Below are 18,737 nucleotides of genomic sequence, written 5' to 3' on the forward strand. Positions count from 1 at the left end.
TCAGTCAGTGAATGTATTCTTGAGATGGTCTCTAAATTCAGGTGGGACAAGCTCAAGGTCATACTTTGGCTCTTGTGGACTTGGTCTGATTTTCTTCAGCTTCAAGATGTTTCAGAAATAGACTGGAGGCCTTTCTTTCAAGTCATCTGTGTGTGGAGTTAAACCGACAACTTTCTGGTTTGCTGTTCAGTGCATCCCAAGGGACTCCAGAGAGATCTCGATGGCCCTGTTAGTGAATCAAGTGGCTTTCCCTATTACAAGCTTTCCTTTGTCTGTCTGAACGGATGAATTTGGGAGTGTTTGTTTTTTTTTCGTGAATTCTTTGCTTCATGTTTGCTGCAGCGGATCTGTAGGAATCTGAGAGCAAAGACGAGGTGGAAGTGCTTAAACCTGGAGAGGCCAAGCTGTTGTCGCTGAAGTTTACGTGGAGGAACCAGCTCCATGGAGCCCAACGAGATGATGTGGAAGATCTGCCAAGTGCGCGATGCCAACAGCTGCGAGTGGGATGTCTCCCGGGCATATGTGTTGCTGTGCACACGTGACGTGCAGGCCAAGAGGACTTTGTGCAGTGGAGGATGAAGGTATGCACACTGCCTTGATGATTGCTCAACAGGGTTCAAGTGAAGTGAATTTCGGGCACCTTTTTTAGGTGGGTTTTCCGAACATTGCCTTCAAAATTACAAAGGAGCTTAAACCTTGGAACTCCTGTTTTCTCTCAGGCAGCTGCTGCCCCCATTTTAAAGTGCAAGGTCCCTGGTGATTTTTGAGACAATGCTATTAAAGGCCTCAGAGGTCCCTGAAATTCTCTTCACTTTTACCCCATTGAGAGTCCTCCGAGGCAGGGTGCACACCTCCATCCTCCACTGAGTGAAGTCCTGTTGTCCTGGTGTGCCATTCATACACAGCAGTGTGTATTTGTGGGTGAGATCCCAGTCACAGCCATTGGCATCCAACACTTGACAGATCTCCTGCAGCATCTCGTCGGGGTCCAAGGAACTGGTGATCTTCATCCTCCAGGTAAATTTGAGAGAGCGCGGTTTGGCCTCTTGAGGTTTGATCATTTGTGCAGCTTTGCTGTGAGATGCTTTGTGGTCCTTTTTGTCATATGTAAAACAAAGGCATCTTCTCATGAGCTTAAAGAACCTCCCAGTGGCCCGCTTCCAGCCCTGGCTGCTGACAGAGGAAGAGGCTGGACTCACAGTCTGGGGCAAACTCGGCTGGTCAGGTAACTCATGCACCTGCTCCTCAGAGGAAGAGGCTAGACTCACAGTCTGGGGCAAACTCGGCTGGTCAGGTAACTCATGCACCTGCTCCTCATTTACAGAGCTTAGTTTTGACATTCCCTGGGTAAAACTGGTTTTCTCCGGGGCCCCGGCACTCTCGTTGATGGTGTAGGCTGAGGAGGAAGGCACAGAAACACACTGGGGTGGTGTGATGGGCTGTGGCACCTCACTGCTTCTCACCTTGGCATACAGGTCAGAGTCCTGGTTGGGCTGTGCCCAGGCTGTGGTAGATTGCTGCCGCAGGTGGACCAGGGCCAGGGAGAATGATGGAGAAGTAGACACCATGGAGGTCCCCATCCCTCCCTCAGATAGAGTGTTCAAAGCATCGCGGATGTAGTAACCAAAGGTGGGAATGGTGGGTTTGGTGTAACTACGCTGTTTGGGTTTAGGACAGACGGTAGGAGGCACTTCATGGGATGAGGAAGGAGTGTGGCTATCGGTGCAATGGGCTTCAGCCTCGGGTTCCAGGGTGCTGGTGTGGCTGTCAATCTCGTATGTGTCGTGACGCAGGATCAGATAGGTGGCGTTCGCATCATTGTAATTGTGGTTCAACAGTGAGTCATGAATGTCTTCCTGCATGTAACCCGTGTTCACCGTCACCTCAGTGTGCCAGTGGTTATCGTAGTCTGGGAGTGGCTGCACATAGAGCTTTTGTTTTTCTTCATGGCTCACCTTCATCCATAGATGTGATAGGATGTCCTCTAATGTGGCTCTCTTTCTTGGGTCACGAATGAAAATTTTACTGAGCAGGTGTTGACACTGGCTAGACATGTGGAAGGGAACGTGATATTGTCCCTGCAGCACCTGCTCTCGCAGCTTCGTCAAGGTCTTCCCACGAAAAGGCAGAGATCCAGTTACCATGAAGTATAGGATGACTCCCAGGCTCCACACATCCACTGGGGGTCCGTCATACTTTTCTTCCTGAAGGACTTCTGGGGCAGAATAAGGGGGAGTGCCCCAGAAGGTATCCAGCTTGCTCCCTGTGATGAATTCAGTTCCTAAACCAAAGTCTGCAAGTTTGATGTTCATTCGCTTGTCCAATAGTAGGTTTTCTGTTTTCAGATCCCTGTGAACAATACGCTTGTTGTGGCAGTACTTCACCGCTGACACTATTTGTTGGAATTTCGTTTGGGCCTCTTTTTCGCTCATGAAGCCATGATTCACTAGGTGGTAAAAGAGGTCCCTTCCACTTGCATACTCCATCACTATATAGAGGGCGTGCTCATTCTCTATGACTTCAAACAGCTTTACAATATTTGGATGATGGAGATCCTTCATAATTTCTATCTCTCTGTATAGTCTGTGGAGGTCGGAGGACGTGTGCTGGCTCTTGTCAATTATTTTAATGGCTACCTCTTGGCCGGTGATAATGTGCTGGGCCAGCTTGACCCTGGCAGATGCCCCCTTGCCGATGGTTCTGAGGAGGTGGTAGTGTCCCACATGAGTTTCCTCCACAGCAGAGAAGGCTAAGTGGCTCTGCAGCATGTTGGCTATGGTGTGAAGGCGTAGCGGGCTTTGGGATAAGAGGTGCCCTTGTGGTAGGATTAAAAACTTAAAAACCCAAAACCCTAAAAAGTGGTGACTAAAAACTTAATGAAATATGGAAAAAATGAGAAAAAGTTAAAATGTAATCAAAAAGGTAAAATGAGAAAAGAGGAAGTAAAATTTTAAAAACTGATAAAACTAAGATAAATTGTATATATAAACAAAACAAGAAATCAATGAGAAAGATTCAAAAAAGGAATAAATAACATGAGGATAAGAAAAAATACAAAATAAAACAATAATAGTAAGATGATAAAAAAATTAACAAGTACATAGAAAAAAAGAAAAATTGAGGATGTAAAGGAAGAATAAAATGAAAAACGAATGAATGCAAATGAGGAAAAACAAAGAGAAAATAAGAATAGCTGGCGAGGAAATAGAAAAACCACAATTTAAAGAGAAAACAAGCCAAGTTTGGTCACGATGTCTCAGGTCACTGAAAGAGCTTCCTGAGCCAGAAAGACCACAAACCTAGGTTTCCAGGGACTTATATAGGGGCTTGGAGTTCCAAAGAATTGGCTTCTTATGAGGTCACCACAAGAAATGGACCAATAAAAACGGGGGGTAATTGACTGTGCTTTTTGCTCTCAGGGATTCTTTACTCATCTTTTTTAGAAGAAAAATGTGTGTGTGTGTGTGTGTAGAGCGAGAATTCCACAGAGCTTTTCTTTCCTTTTTATTGATCTTCATGTTATTTTTTTTATTGTGTTGCAAATATACATAATAAAACACGCCATTTCAACAATTTCTACATGTGCATTTGTTAAACATTGCTTATATTCAAGCTGTGCAAGCATTTCACGGTTTATGTTCCAAATCATTCCACTACCTTTCACAGAAACTCAATGATCCTAATCAAAAACTCTTCCTTCCCCCTCCCTGTCACCCCTGGTAACCACTAATAAGCTTTGTTTTGTGTATATTTGCTTCTGCCCTATAAGTGAGATCAGAATGCATCTCTCCTTTTCTGACTGACTGACTTTTCTCAGCTTGGTGTTTTCAGGCTTCATCCATGTTGTCGTATGCATCAAGACTTCATTTTCGGGAGTGTGTGTAATATTCCATTGGAAGTCCCTGGCTTGCACCAACAGTTAGTTGCTCATCTACTAGTTTGGGGGTTCAAACCCACCCAGAGACTTCTCAGAAGACAGGCCCGGTGATCTCCTTCTGAAAGGTCAGAGCCTTGAAAACCCTGTGGAGTTGTGTGTACGTACCAAAGTTTGTGTATCCATTCATCTGCTGATGGACATTTTGGCTGTGTTCATCTTTTGCTTCTTGTGAAAAGTGCTGCAGTGAAAAGTTGTATATAGATTTCCGCTTGCGTTCCTGCCTTGCATAGTGGCTGTTGTTGTTATTAGATGCTGTCGAGTTGATTCTGACTCATAGTGACCCTAGGTACAACACAACAAAACACTTCCTGGTCCTGCCCCATCATCAGAATTGTTGCTGTGTTTGAGCCCATTGTTGCAGCCACTGTGTCAGTCTAGTCTTGTCAAGGTCTTCGTCTTTCTCCCTAACCCTCTACTTCACTAAGTGTCTTAGTTATCTAGTGCTGCTATAACAGCAATACCACAAGTGGATGGCTTTAACAAAGAGAAATTTATTCTCTCCCAGTCTACGAGGCTACAAGTCCAAATTCAGGGTGCCAACTCCCAGGGAATTCTTTCTATCTTTGTTGTTTCTGGGAGAAGGTCCTTGTCATCAATCATTTTCTCGTGACCTAGGAGCTTCTCAGCACAAATACTATCTCTCTATGGAATGTGCTCTGCTCCTGGCACATCTTTCTTGGTGGCATGAGGTACTTATATCTCTCTGATTACATTTCTCTCCTTTTATCTCTTGGAAGATAAAAGGTGATAGAGGTCACACCCCAGGGAACCTCCCCTTCCATCGGATCTGGGCTGTGACTTTCGTAAACGCGTTTCATCCCTTTCTATTCAATCCATGACATTCCACCTTGTTGTTGTTGTTGTTGTTGTTGTTGTTAGGTGCCATTGAGTCGGTTCTGATTCATAGTGACCCTATGCACAACAGAGCGAAACACTGCCCGGTCCTGCGCTATCCTTACAATCGTAGTTATACCGGAGCTTATTGTTGCAGCCACTGTGTCAATCCACCTCATTGAGGGTCTTCCTCTTTTCCGGTGACCCAGTACTCTGCCAAGCATGATGTCCTTCTCCAGGGACTGATTCCTCCTGACAACGTGTCCAAAGTATGTAAGATGCAGTCTCACCATCCTTGCCTCTAAGGAGCATTCTGCTGCACTTCTTCCAAGACAGATTTGTTCGTTCTTTTGGAGGTCCATGGTATATTCAGTATTCTTCGCCAACACCACAATTCAAAGGTCTCAGTTCTACTTTGGTCTTCCTTATTCATTCTCCAGCTTTCACACGTGTATGATGTGATTGAAAATACCATGGCTTGGGTCAGGCACATCTTAGTCTTCAGGGTAACATCTTTGCTCTTCAACACTTTGAAGAGGTCCTTTGCAGCAGATTTGCCCAATGCAATGCGTCTTATGATTTCTTGACTGCTGCTTCCATGGGTGTTGATTGTGGATCCAAGTAAAATGAAATCCTTGACAACTTCACTCTTTTCTTCGTTTATCATGATGGTGCTCATCAGTCCAGTTGTGAGAATTTTTGTTTTTTCTTTATGTTGAGGTGTAATCCATACTGAAGGCTGTGGTCTTTGATCTTCATCTGTAAGTGCTTCAAGTCCTCTTCACTTTCAGCAAGCAAGGTTGTGTCATCTGCATAATGCCAGTTGTTAATGTGTCTTTCTCCAATCCTGATGCCCCATTCTTCTTCATATAGTCCAGCTTCTCGTATTATTTGCTCAGCATGCAGATTCAATAGGTATGGTGAAAGAATACAACCCTGATGCACACCTTTCTTTACTTTAAACCAATTAGTATCCCCTTGTTGTGCCCAAAGAACTGCCTGTTGATCTATGTAAAGGTTCCTCAAGAGCACAATTAAGCGTTCTGGAATTCCCATTCTTTGCAGTGTTATCCATAGTTTCTTATGATCCACACAGTCGAATGCCTTTGCATAGTCAATAAAACACAGGTACACATCCTTCAGGTATTCTCTGCTTTCAGCCAGGATCCCTCTGACAGCAGCAATGATATCCCTGATTCCACATCCTCTTCTGAAACCTGCCTGAATTTCTGGCAGTTCCCTGTCGACATACTGCTGTAGCTGTTTTTGAATGATCTTCAGCAAAATTTTCCTTGTATGTGATATTAACGATATTCTATAACTTCCACATTCGGCTGGATCACCTTTCTTGGGAATAGGCATAAATATGGATCTCTTCCAGTCAGTTGGCCAGGAAGCTGTCTTCCATATTTCTTGGCATAGACGAGTGAGCACGTCCAGCACTACATCTGTTTGTTGAAACATCTCAATTGATATTCCATCAATTCCTGGAGCCTCGTTTTTCGCCAATGCTTTCAGAGCGGCTTGGACTTCTTCCTTCAGTACCATCGGTTCCTGATCATATGCCACCTCTTGAAATGGTTGAATATCAACTAATTCTTTTTGGTATAATGACTCTGTGTATTCCTTCCATCTTCTTTTGATGCTTCCTGCATCGTTTAATATTTTCCCCGTGGAATCCTTCACTATTGCAACTCGAGGTTTGAATTTTTTCTTCAATCCTTTCAGCTTGAGAAATGCCGAGCGTGTTCTTCCCTTTTGGTTTTCCATCTGCAGCTCCTTGTACATGTCATTATAATACTTTGTCTTCTCAGCTGCCCTTTGAAATCTTCTGTTCAGTTCTTTCACTTCATCAATTCTTCCTTTTGCTTTAGCTGCTCGACGCTCAAGAGCAAGGTTCAGAGTCTCCTCTGACATCCATCTTGGTCTTTTCTTTCTTTCCTGTCTTTTCAATGACCTCTTGCTTTCTTCATGGATGATGTCCTTGATGTCATTCCACAACTCATCTGGTCTGCGGTCACTAGTGTTCAATGCGTCAAACCTATTCTTGAGATGGTCTCTAAATTCAGGTGGGGTATATTCATTCAAAGTCATATTTTGGGTCTTGTGGACTTGCTCTGATTTTCTTCAGTTTCAGCTTGAACTTGCATATGAGCAATGGATGGTCTGTTCCCCAGTCGGCCCCTGGCCTTGTTCTGGCTGATGATATTGAGCTTTTCCATCATCTCTTTCCACAGATGTAGTCAGTTTGATTTCTGTGTGTTCCATCTGGTGAGGTCCATGTGTGTAGTCGCTGTATATGTTGGTGAAAGAAGTTACTTGCAATGAAGAAGTCATTGGTCTTGCAAAATTCTGTCATTTGATCTCCAGCACTGTTTCTATCACCAAGGCCATATTTTCCAACTACTGATCCTTCTTTGTTTCCAGCTTTCGCATTCCAATCGGCAGTAATTTTCAATGCATCTTGATTGCATGTTAGATCAATTTCAGACTGTAGCAGCTGATAAAAATCTTCTCTTTCTTCATCTTTGGCCCTAGTGTTTGGTGTGTAAATTTGAATAATAGTCGTATTAACTGGTCTTCCTTATAGGCGTATGGATATTATCCTATCACTGACAGCGTTGTGCTTCAGGATAAATCTTGAAATATTCTTTTTGTTGATGAATGCAACACCATTTCTCTTCGAGTTGTCATTCCCAACATAGTAGACTATATGATTGTCCGATTCAAAATGGCCAATACCAGTGCATTTCAGCTCACTAATGCCTAGGATATCGATGTTTATGCGTTCCATTTCATTTTTGCCAATTTCCAATTTTCCTAGATTCATACTTCGTACATTCCAGGTTCCAATTATTAATGGATGTTTGCAGGTGTTTCTTATCATTTTGAGTCGTGCCACATCAGCAGATGAAGGTCCCAAAAGCTTTATTCCATCCATGTCATTAAGGTCGACTCTACTTTGAGGAGGCAGCTGTTCCCCAGTCATCTTTTGAGTGCCTTCCAACCTGAGGGGCTCATTTTCAGGCAGTATATCAGACAGTGTTCCAGTGCTATTCCTAAGGTTTTCACTGGCTCATGCTTTTCAGAAGTAGACTGCCGGGTCCTTGTTCCTAGTCTGTCTTAGTCTGGAAGCTCAGCTGAAACCTGTCCTCCATGGGCAACCCTGCTGGTATCTGAATACCAGTGGCATAGCTTCCAGCATCACAACAACACAAAAGCCCCTACAGTATGACAAACTGCCAGACACGTGGGGGTTCCAGCTGTAGACCCCCAAAATTCATGTCCTTGCCACATGTAAAACACTTTCACCCCATTATATCATCCCAAAAGCCTTAACTCCAAGTCCAAATTCTTTCCTGTCGCACAATTTCTCTTCATCTGTGAAATCTAGAAGTTTTTTTGCTTTCAAAGTAGAATAATGGAACAGGCACAAGGTAAACCTTTCTATTAGAAATGGTAGAAATTGGAGGGAACGAGGAGATGGGGTCATCACCAACAATTTACATTACCTCTCAAGGGTCGAAAATAACCCTCTGTTCTCAGAGACCATCTGGGTAATGGCCCTGCCTTCCAGATACGAAGTGTTGGCTACAATCTCTGAATTCTGGCTGGAGTCCCCTAGGACTTGAACTTCAGCTCTACCTCCCAGGCCCACGGGAACGGCAACTCTGTTCCATTAGCTTTGGGCAGCCCCATTCTCCTAGTCCATCTGAGTGGCGACTCTATCCACTCGGCCTTAGCAGACCCCATTCTTCTGCCCTTTGAGCATGGCAGCCCTGCCCCCTCAGCTTTGGTCAGCGAATCTTGCCCAATCCTTTAGCAAAATATTACTTTCATGTGATGTTAGTGGCACTGTTGGATAAATTCCACATTCTGTTGGATCACCATTCTTTAGAATGGGCACATATATCTCTTCCAGTTTGTTGGCCAGTTAGCCAACATCCAAATTTCTTGCCATAGATGCGTGAGTACCTCCATTGCTGCATGCATTTGGTGAAACATCTCAACTGGTGCTTAATTCCTAGAGCCGTGTTTTTCACCAGTGTCTTCAGTGTAGCCTATGTTTGAGGCCATTGTCGATGCCACTGTGTCAATCCATCTTGTTGAGGCTCTTCCTCTGTTTTGCTGACCTTGTCCTTTACCAAACATAATATCCAGGAGGATTGGTCCCTCTTGGTAACCCGTCCAAAGTAAGTGAGGCGAAATTTTCCCATCCACCGTCTAAGGAGCATTCTGGCCGTACTTCTTGTAAGATCTATTTGTTTATTTCAGCAGTCAATGGTATATTATTCAATATTCTTTGCCAACACTATCATTTAGGTGTCTGTAAAGACTCTAATGATCCCTGGTGGTGCAGTAGTTAAGCACTCATCTGCTAAGGAAAAGATCAGTGGTTTGAACCCACCAGCCCCTCTGTGGAATAAAGACGTGGCAGTGTGTTTCCATAAAGATGAAAGCCTCAGAAACCCTGTGGGGACAGTTTTCTGTCTGTAATGTCACTATGAGTTGGAATTGATAGCTATGGGTAAAGACTTTTACTCTGTGAGATTAAGGTGAGAGTAAGAGATGAAGCAAGCTCAGATTTTGGCCAGTCCAAATGGGAGTCCAAAGCCAAGCCACCCCTGCCAAAGCAATGTGTGGGAAAGGAACCCAAGACTGTGTCGAGTTTGGATTTGGGTGAGGATCTGGAGTCTGACCTGAAATTAGATTCTGCAGGCATGGAGGCAGAAATACTAGAGTGAGGGCATGTGGAGTTCAATTTATTAATGGAGTATTAGCTCATGCCTGTCTCACAGTGGGTGTAGTGGGTCCCCGAACCCATACTGTAGTGATTTCCCCAGATCCAGAATGCGTAATTGGAATAGTCATGCTCAGCAACTGGCAGAAGCCACATGCTGGCTCCCTGACATGTGGAGCGAGGGATATTATGGTAGGAAAGTCTAAGTAGAAGCCATTAAAACTGCCCCTACCTAGGAAAATAGGAAAGCAAAAGCAATGCTGCATTCCTGGAGGGATTGGAGAGATTACTGCCACTATCAAGGATTTGAAGAATGCAGGGGTATTGATGCCCACCACATCCGTATTGAACTGGCCTGTTTGTCTCGTGAAAAAACAAATGGATCTTAGAGAATGACAGTGGATTATTGAAAACTTAACCAGGTGGAGACTGCAATTGCAGCTGCTGTTCCAGATGTGGTTTCATTGCCTTAGCAAATTAATATATCTCCTGGTACCTCGTATGGACCTGTTGATGTGTGTAATGCCTTTTTCTCCATACCTGTTTCAAAGGACCTCCAGAAGCCATAAGCCTTCAGCTGGCAAGGCCAGCAGTACACCTTTACTCTTCTGCCTCGGTGGTGTATCAACTCTCCAGTCTCATGTCATTTTAGCCTGAAGGGATCTCTTTACCACCAAGCAAGAAGAGACAGAAGAGGACTGCCTACTTTGGACACAGGGTCCCTGCACTGAGAAGCTCCTGGACCCAGGGTAAGATTGATGGCAAGGACTTTCCTGTAGAGCCTTCCCTTGGAGCTTGTGCCTGAATTTAGCCTTCTAGCCTCCTAAACTGTGAGAGAATAAATTTCTTTTTGTTAAAGACATTTTCTTGTGGCATTTTTGTTGTAGCAGTGCTAGATATCTATGGCAGAATTCAAAAGCCAAGCTTCTTTGAGTAGAATATTTACACAGCTACAGGTCTCCTGTTGCTGTATTTATCATCTATCCTTGTTAAAAAGTTGCGGTGCTATTAAATTTTTTGGCTAAATTTTTAAACACAAATAAAAATGTAAATCTTGGAAATTTGCTGTAATTCCATTGGCATGTATATTTTATTACCACAGCAATTCTGAGACTCAAATTATTTTTTATCGTACTAGCTTTATGTGTAGTATTTGGGGGAAGAATTAAGAGAACTGAGAATTTCGAAATGGGTAATCCAAAGCATGAGATCGCAAACACTGTCATGAACTGGGGTTTGAGTCATAAGACAGAAAAAGAAACAGTGAATGAATATTCACGTCCTCTTCTCCTCCTGCAGGAAGTCTGACATTGGCCTGCATCTTGCCACATCAATCTTGACCTCTCTGTGTGTTCAGTTCTTCACACTCTAACCAGAATATCCTTGCAAAAATAAATCAAATGACTCCCGTGTTTACAATCCTTTCATGAATTCTCATTAGTTTTAGGAGAAGTTCCAAATTCTGAATGCAGCCTATTCAGTCTTCCATTATCTGGCGCCTAAAACTTCAGTTATTACTTTCCCTGTTTCACTCTCTGGACTGCAATCATAAGGAAACTGCAAATACCCTGTCATCTCTACTGTTCCATTCATCCTAAATTCTCCCTCTCCAGCCCCGACTGCTAACTAGATTTTACCAATCTTTGAGGTCTCTGATCAAATGTAACTTCTTCAGAAAGTATACTTCGGGGCCATTACTGTTCTTCCTCACGGCATCTGGGATTCTCTTTATACTCCTTCTCACATGTCAATTATTTGTGCAACGATATAGAGGTTTTCAGTGGTATATAGGGCTAACGTGTCTACAGATGCATTGTCATAGGCCCGTTTGTGATCTACACAGCTTGTTGCCTCAGCATTCATTAATCCCTCCTAGCTACCTGCCCACCCAAGTTCTCACATGGCCATTCCTATCTTGTCACATGGTCTCTCGACAGTTGTAGCCTCCACCCTCCCTGAGGACTCCAAAATGCATATCTCTAGACAGGATCACTCCAGATTGTTAGATTCTCCACATGGAAGTTTAATAGATACATCAAGTTTGACATGTTCAAAATCCTAATCCTTGTTTTTATTGTTAGATCTCATTGAGTCAATTGTGACTCATAGCGATCCTGTGTACAACAGAGTGAAAAACTGCCTGGTCCTGCACCATCCTCACAATCATTGTTATGCCGGAGCCCATTGTTGCAGCCACTGCGTCAATCCATCTCGTTGGGGGTCTTCCGCTGTTTCGATGACCCTCTTGTTGACCAAGGTTGATATCTTTCTCCAGGGACTGATCCCTCATGATAACACGTCAAAAGAAAGTGAGACCAAACCTGGACATTATTTCTTGGAATGAGCATTCTGGCTGTACTTGTTCCAAGACAGATTTGTTTCTTCCACCAGTAATCATGGCATATTCAATATTCTTTGCTCATACCGTAATTCAAAGTTATCAATTCTTTGGTCTTCCGTAGGCATTGTCCAGCTCTCTCATGCATGTGAGGTGCTTGAAAACATCATGGCTTGGTAAGGTGCACCTTAGTTGTTAAAGTGATAGCTTTGCCTTTTAGCACTTTAAAGAGGTCTTTTGCAGTAGGTTTGCCCGATGCAATACGTCATCTGATTTTTTTTTTAATTTTTTTTTGTGCTTTAAGTGAAAGTTTAGAAATCAAGTCAGTGTCTCATACAAAAATTTATACATACCTTGCTATATACTCCTAATTGCTCTCCTACTAATAAAACAACACACTCCTTCCCTCCATTCTCTCTTTTTGTGTCCATTCAGCCAGCTTCTGACCCCCTCTGCCCTCCCATCTCCCCTGCATACAGGAGATGCCAACATAGTCTCATGTGTCCTCTTGATCCAAGAAGCTTCTTCACCAGTATCATTTTCCATCCCATATTCCAGTCTAACCCCTGTCTGAAGAGTTGGCTTTGAGAATGGTTCCTGTTTTGGGCTAATAGAAGGTCTGGGGACTGTAGCCTCTGGGGTCCTTCTAGTCCCATTCTGACAATTAAGTCTGGTCTTTTTATGAGAATTAGGGGTCTGCATCCCACTGCTCTCCTGATCTCTCAGGGCTTCTTTGTTGTGTTCCCTGTCAGAGGAGTCATTGGTTGTGGGCAGGCACCATCTAGTTCTTCTGGTCTCAGGCTGGCATAGTCTCTGGTTTGTGTGGTCTTTTCTGTCTCTTAGGCTCATAGTTACCTTGTGTCTTTGGTGTTCTTCATTCTTCCTTGCTCCAGGTGGATTGAGACCAGTTGATGCATCTTAGATGGCTACTTGCCAGCGTTTAAGACCCCAGAGGCCACTCTCCAAAGTGGGATGCAGAATGCTTTCTTAATAGGTTTATTATGGCAGTTGACTTCGATGTCTCCTGAAACCATTGTGTCCAAACCCCTGCCCGTGCTACACTGGCCTTTGAAGCATTCAGTTTAATCAGGAAACTAATTTGCTTTTGGATTAGTCCAGTTGTGTTGACCTTTCCTGTATTGTGTGTTGTCTTTCCCTTCACCAAAAAAAAAAAAAAACTTATCTACTATCTAATTAGTGAAAACCCTTTCCCTCCCGCCCTCCATCCACCCTCTTACAACCATCAAAGAATATTTTCTCCTCTGTTTAAACTATTTCTCCAGCTCTTATACTAGTGGTCTTACACAATATTTGTACTTTTGCATCTAACTAATTTCACTCAGCATAATGCCTTTCAGATTTTTCCATGTTATAAAAAGTTTCATGGATTCATCATTGTTCTTTATTGATGTGTTGTGTTCCATTGCGCAAATATACCATAATTTATTTATCCATTTACCCTTTGATGGCCACCTTGGTTGCGTCCAACTTTTTGCTGTTGTAAACAGAGCTGCAGTGAACATGGGTGTGCATATATATGTCGTGTAAAGGCTCTTATTTCTCAAGGATGTATTCCAAGGAGTGGGATTGCTGGATCGTATGGTAGTTCGATTTCTAGTTTTTTAAGGAAGCACGAAATCAATTTCCAAAGTGGTTGTGCCATTTTACATTCCCACCAGCAGTGTATAGGTGTTCCATTCATTCCACAACCTCTCCAATCTTTATTCCTCTGTGTTTTTTGGATTAAAGCCTGCCTTGCTGGAGTGAGATGGAATCGCGTTGTAGTTTTGATTTGCATTTCTCTAATGGCTAATGATAGTGAGTATTTCCTCATGTGTCTGTTAGCTACCTGAATGCCTTCTTTAGTGAAGTGCCTGTTCATATCCTTTGCCCATTTTTAATTGGATTATTTGTCTTTTTGTAGTTGAGTTTTTGTAGTATCATGTAGATTTTACAGATGAGGCGCTGATCGGAAATGCCATAGCTAAAAACTTTTTCCCAGTCTGTAGGTAATCTTTTTACTCTTTGGTGAAGTCTTTGGATGAGCATAGGTTTTTGTTTTTTAAGAGCTTCCACCAATCTAGTTTTTCTCCTGCATTGTTAGTAATGTTTAGTATACTGTTTATGCTATGTATTAGGGCTCCTAATGTTGTCCCTGTTTTTTCTTCCATGATCTTTATCGTTTTAGATTTTATATTTAGTTCTTTGGTCCATTTTGAGCTTGTTTTTGTGCATGGTGTGAGGCATGGGCCTTGTTTCATTGCTTTGCAGATGGATATCCAGTTATGCCAGCGCCGTGTGTTAAAAAGATTGTCTTTTCCCATTGAACTGACTTTGGGCCTTCGTCAAATATCAGGTGCTCATATGTGGATGGATTTATGTCTAGATTCTCAATTCTGTTCTGCTTGTCTATGTATGTGTTTTTGTACCAGTACCAGGCTGTTTTGACTACTGTGGCGGTATAATAGGTTCTAAAAACAGGTAGAGTGAGGTCTCCCACTTTGTTCTTGTTTTTCAGTAATGCCTTACTTATCCGGGGTCTCTTTCCCTTCCTTATGAAGTTGGTGATTTGTTTCTCCATCTCATTAAAAAATATCATTGGAATTTGGATCGGAATTGCATTGTATCTATAGATGACTTTTGGTAGAATAGACATTTTCACAATGTTAAGTCTTCCTATCTGTGAGCAAGGTATGTTTTTCCACTTACGTAGGTGTCTTTTGGTTTCTTGCAGTAGTGTCTTGTAGTTTTCTTTGTATAGGTTTTTGCATTCTGGTAAGATTTATTCCTAAGTTATTTTATCTTCATGGGGGCTGATGTAAATGGTATTGATTTGGTGATTTCATCTTCAGTGTTCTTTTTTTTTTTTTTTGGTGTAGAGGATTCCAACTGATTTTTGTATCTTTATCTTGTATCTTGATCCTCTGCTGAACTCTTCTATTAGTTTCAGGAGTTTTTTTGAGGATTCTTTAGCTTTTTCTGTATATAAGGTCATGTCATCTGCAAATAGAGGTACTTTTACTTCTTCTTTACCAACCTGGATGCGCTTTATTTTTTTATCTAGCCTAACTGCTCTGGCTAGGACCTCCAGCACAATGTTGAATAGGAGTGGTGATAAGGGGCATCCTTGTCTAGTTCCCTTTCTCAAGGGGAATGGTTTCAGAATCTCTCTGTTTAGGATGATGTTGGCTATTGGCTTTGTATAAGTGCCCTTTATTGTTTTGAGGAATTTTCCTTCTATTCCTATTTTGCTGAGTGATTTTATCATGAATGGGTGTTGAACTTTGTCAAATGCCTTTTCTGCATCAATTGATAAAATCATGTAGTTCATTTATTTTGTTTTATTTATATGATGAATTATATTAATTGTTTTTCTAATGTTGAACCATCCCTGCGTAAGTGGTATGAATCCCACTTGGTCATGGTGAATTATTTTTTTGATATGTGTTGTTGAATTCTGTTGGCGAGAATTTTGTTGAGGATTTTTGCATCTAAGTTCATGAGGGATATAAGTCTGTAATTTTCTTTTTTTGTGGTGTCTTTACCTGGTTTTGGTGTCAGGGATATGTTGGCTTCATAGACTGAGTTTGGGAGTATTCTTTCTTTTTCTATGCTCTGAAATACCTTCAGTAGTAGTGGTGTTACTCCTTCTCTGAAAATCTGGTAGAACTCTGTAGTGAAGCCGTCAGGGTCAGGGTTTTTTTTTGTTGTTGGGATTTTGATTTCCTTTTCAGTATCTTCTTTTGTTATGGGTCTATTTAGTTGTTCTAGTTCTGTTTGTGGTAGTTTAGGTAGGTAGTGTGTTTCTAGGAATTCCCAGATTTCCTCTAGGTTTTCAAATTTGTTAGAGTACAATTTTTGATAGTAATCTGATATGATTCCTTTAATTTCACTTGGGTCTGTTATGATATCGCCCAACTCATTTGTTACTTGGGTTATTTGTTTCCTTTCCTGTTTTTCTTTTGTCAGTCTGGCCAATGATTTATCAATTTTCTTAATTTTTTTCAGAGAACCAGCTTTTGGTCTTGTTAGCTCTTTCAATTGTTTTTCTGTTCTCTAATTCATTTAATTTTGCTCTAATTTTTATTATTTGCTTTCTTCTGGTGCCTGAGGGTTTGCTTCTTTCTATTTGTTCAAGTTGTAGGAATAATTCTTTGATTTTGGCCGTTTCTTCTGTTTGGATACATGCATTTCTTAATATAAATTGACCTCTGAGTACTGGTTGCCCTGTGTCCCAACGGTTCTGATAGGAAGTATTTTCACTGTGATTGGATTCTATGAATTTCTTTATTGCCTCCTTAATGTCTCCTATAAGCCAGTCTTTTTTGAGCCTGGTATTGTTCAGTTTCCAAGTATTTGATTTTTTTTATCCTGGTTTTTCTGTTACTGATTTCTACTTTTTTGGTCTTATGGTTAGAGAAGATGTTTTGTAATATTTTGATGTTTTGGATTCTGCAAAGGCTTGCTTTATGACCTAATATGTGGTCTCTTCTAGAAAATGTTCCATGTGCACTAGGAAAAAAAGTATACTTGGTTGCTCGTGGGTAGAGTGTTCTGTATATGTCTATGAGGTTGAGTTGGTTGTTTGTGGCATTTATTGTCTTTATTGAGCTTCTTATGGATGTCCTGTCCATCACCGAAAATGGTGTGTTGAAGTCTCGTACTACAATTGTGGAGCTGTCTATCTCACTTTTCGATACTGTTAGGGCTTTTTTTATGTATCTTGCAGCCCCGTCATTGGGTGCATAAATATTTAGTATGTTTATATCTTCCTGGTATATTGTCCCTTTAATCATTATATAGTGTCTTTCTTTATCCTTTGTGGTGAATTTAACTTTAAAGTCTATTTTGTCAGAAATTAGTATTGCCACTCCTTCTCATTTTTGCTTGTTTTTCACTTGATATATTTTTTTCCATCCTTTGAGCTTGAGCTTGTGTCTCTAAGTCTAAGGTGTGTCTCTTGTAGGCAGCACATAGCTGCATTATGGTTTTTTGAATCAAATTTGCAACTCTTTGTCTCTTTATTGGTGCATTTAGTCCATTTACATTCAGTGTAATTATAGATAGGTGTGAGTTTAGTGTTGTCATTTTGATGCCTTTTTTTGTGTGTTGTTAACAGTTTCATATATCCACTTTCTTTTTTGTGCTGAGAAGTTTTTCTTTGTAAATTGTGTGTTCTGTTTTTCAGTGTAGTTGATTTTGTTTTTGCTGAGTCTTTATGTTTATCTTGGTTTTTATTTTGAAATATGGGATTGTTAGTCTTCTTTGTGGTTACCTTAATATTTACCCCTGTTTTTCTAAGTATAAACCTAACTCATATCTGCATGTATTGCCTTGATTTCCTTTCCATTTAGGAGATCTGTGCCTACTTTATTTAAAATTATTTAGTCTCCCTTTATTGATTATTGTCATCTTTCATGTAATGACATCAGCGATTCCTTGTTTTGAGCTTTTTTTAATCTTATTTTTGTGATTTCCCTATCTGAGTTGATATTGGGATTCTCTGTTCTGTGTCCTAGTGTTGTGTTGATTTTGGATATTATTGATTTTCTAAGCAGAGAATTCCCTTTAGTATTTCTTGTAGTTTTGGTTTGGTTTTTGCAAATTCCCTAAGCTTGTGTTTATCTGTAAATGACTTAATTTTGCCTTCCTATTTCAGAGTCAGTTTTGCTGGATATGTGATTCTTAACTGGCAGTTTATCTCCTTCAATGCTGAATATATGTCATCCCATTGCCTTCTTGCCTTCATGGTTTCTGCCAAGTAGTCTGAACTTATTCTTATTGATTCTCCTTTGTAGGTGACTTTTTGCATATCCCTGGCTGCTCTTAAAATTTTCTCTTTATCTTTGGTTTGGCAAGTTTGATGATAATATGTCTTGGTGACTTTCTTTTGAGGTCTACATTGTATGGGGTTTGATGAATATCTTGAATAGATATCCTTTCTTCTTTCATGATGTCAGCGACATTTTCTACCACCAAATCTTCAGCTATTCTATCTGTATATTCAGTTATCCATCCCTGTTCTGGTATTCCAATCACTAGCCAGTTATTCTTCTTGATAGAGTCCCACATGATTCTTAGGGTTTCTTCATTTTTTTTAATTCTTTTATCTGATTTTTCTTCAAATATCTTGGTGCCCAGTGACTTATCATCCATCTCTACAATTCTGCCTTCCAGTTCCTCAATTCTGCTGGTCTGACTTCCTATTGAGTTGTCTAATTCTGTAATTTTATTGTTAATCTTTTGGATTTCTGAATGGTGTCTCTCTGTGGATTCTTGCAGCTTATTAGATTTTTCATTATGTTCTTGAAGAATCTTTTTAATTTCTTCAACTGCTTTATCTGTGTGTTTCTTTGCTTTTTCTGTACATTGCCTGATTTCATTCCAGATGTCATTCCTGATGTCTTGAAGTGTTCAGTTTATTAATCTGTTGTATTCTATATCTTGCAATTCCAGAAATACATCTTCTTCTAGGGGAGACCTTTATTCTGTGTTTTGGGAGCTGTAGAAGTAATCATGGTCTGCTTGTTTATGTGATCTGATATCAACAGCTGTCACAAGCCATGTATAAGTTACTGTAATAATTTATATTATGTTTGCTCACTGTGTCCTATCTTTTTTTTGTTTTGTTTTAATATACCCAGGTAGGCTACTAGAGTGTGCCAACTTGATTATTGGAGCCTTTAAAGCACTAATGTCCTGTTACCAGATGGTTAGAGCTGTTACCAGGTATAAGAGCCTATGAATCCATTCGCTATTCTTGGATAGGATCAGTTCAGGTGTCCTGATAGTCGGTCACCTACTTTGTGGTGTAGGCTCTCACCTACTATCTTAGAGGAGTAGTGGTGATGGTTGTATGCACTGGCTTCTGGTAGCGGCAGGGGGTC

General features: G+C 41.1%; 1 protein-coding gene across 1 annotated transcript; it reads right to left on the bottom strand.

The window, feature by feature from the left end:
• Positions 1 to 737: 737 nt before the first annotated feature.
• Positions 738 to 3,335, bottom strand: LOC135230511 (serine/threonine-protein kinase MARK2-like). Its single transcript, XM_064279864.1, has one exon. It carries the CDS (start codon positions 2,766 to 2,768, stop codon positions 738 to 740), a length of 2,031 nt encoding a protein of 676 aa, XP_064135934.1. The 5' UTR covers positions 2,769 to 3,335.
• Positions 3,336 to 18,737: the final 15,402 nt, after the last annotated feature.

Source organism: Loxodonta africana, chromosome 3, assembly GCF_030014295.1.
Source record: "Loxodonta africana isolate mLoxAfr1 chromosome 3, mLoxAfr1.hap2, whole genome shotgun sequence".
Lineage (NCBI taxonomy): Eukaryota > Metazoa > Chordata > Mammalia > Proboscidea > Elephantidae > Loxodonta > Loxodonta africana.

Coding starts and splice junctions, on each gene's coding strand:
- LOC135230511 (XM_064279864.1), bottom strand. CDS start 2,768: ATGCTGCAGAGCCACTTAGCCTTCTCTGCTGTGGAGGAAACTCATGTG.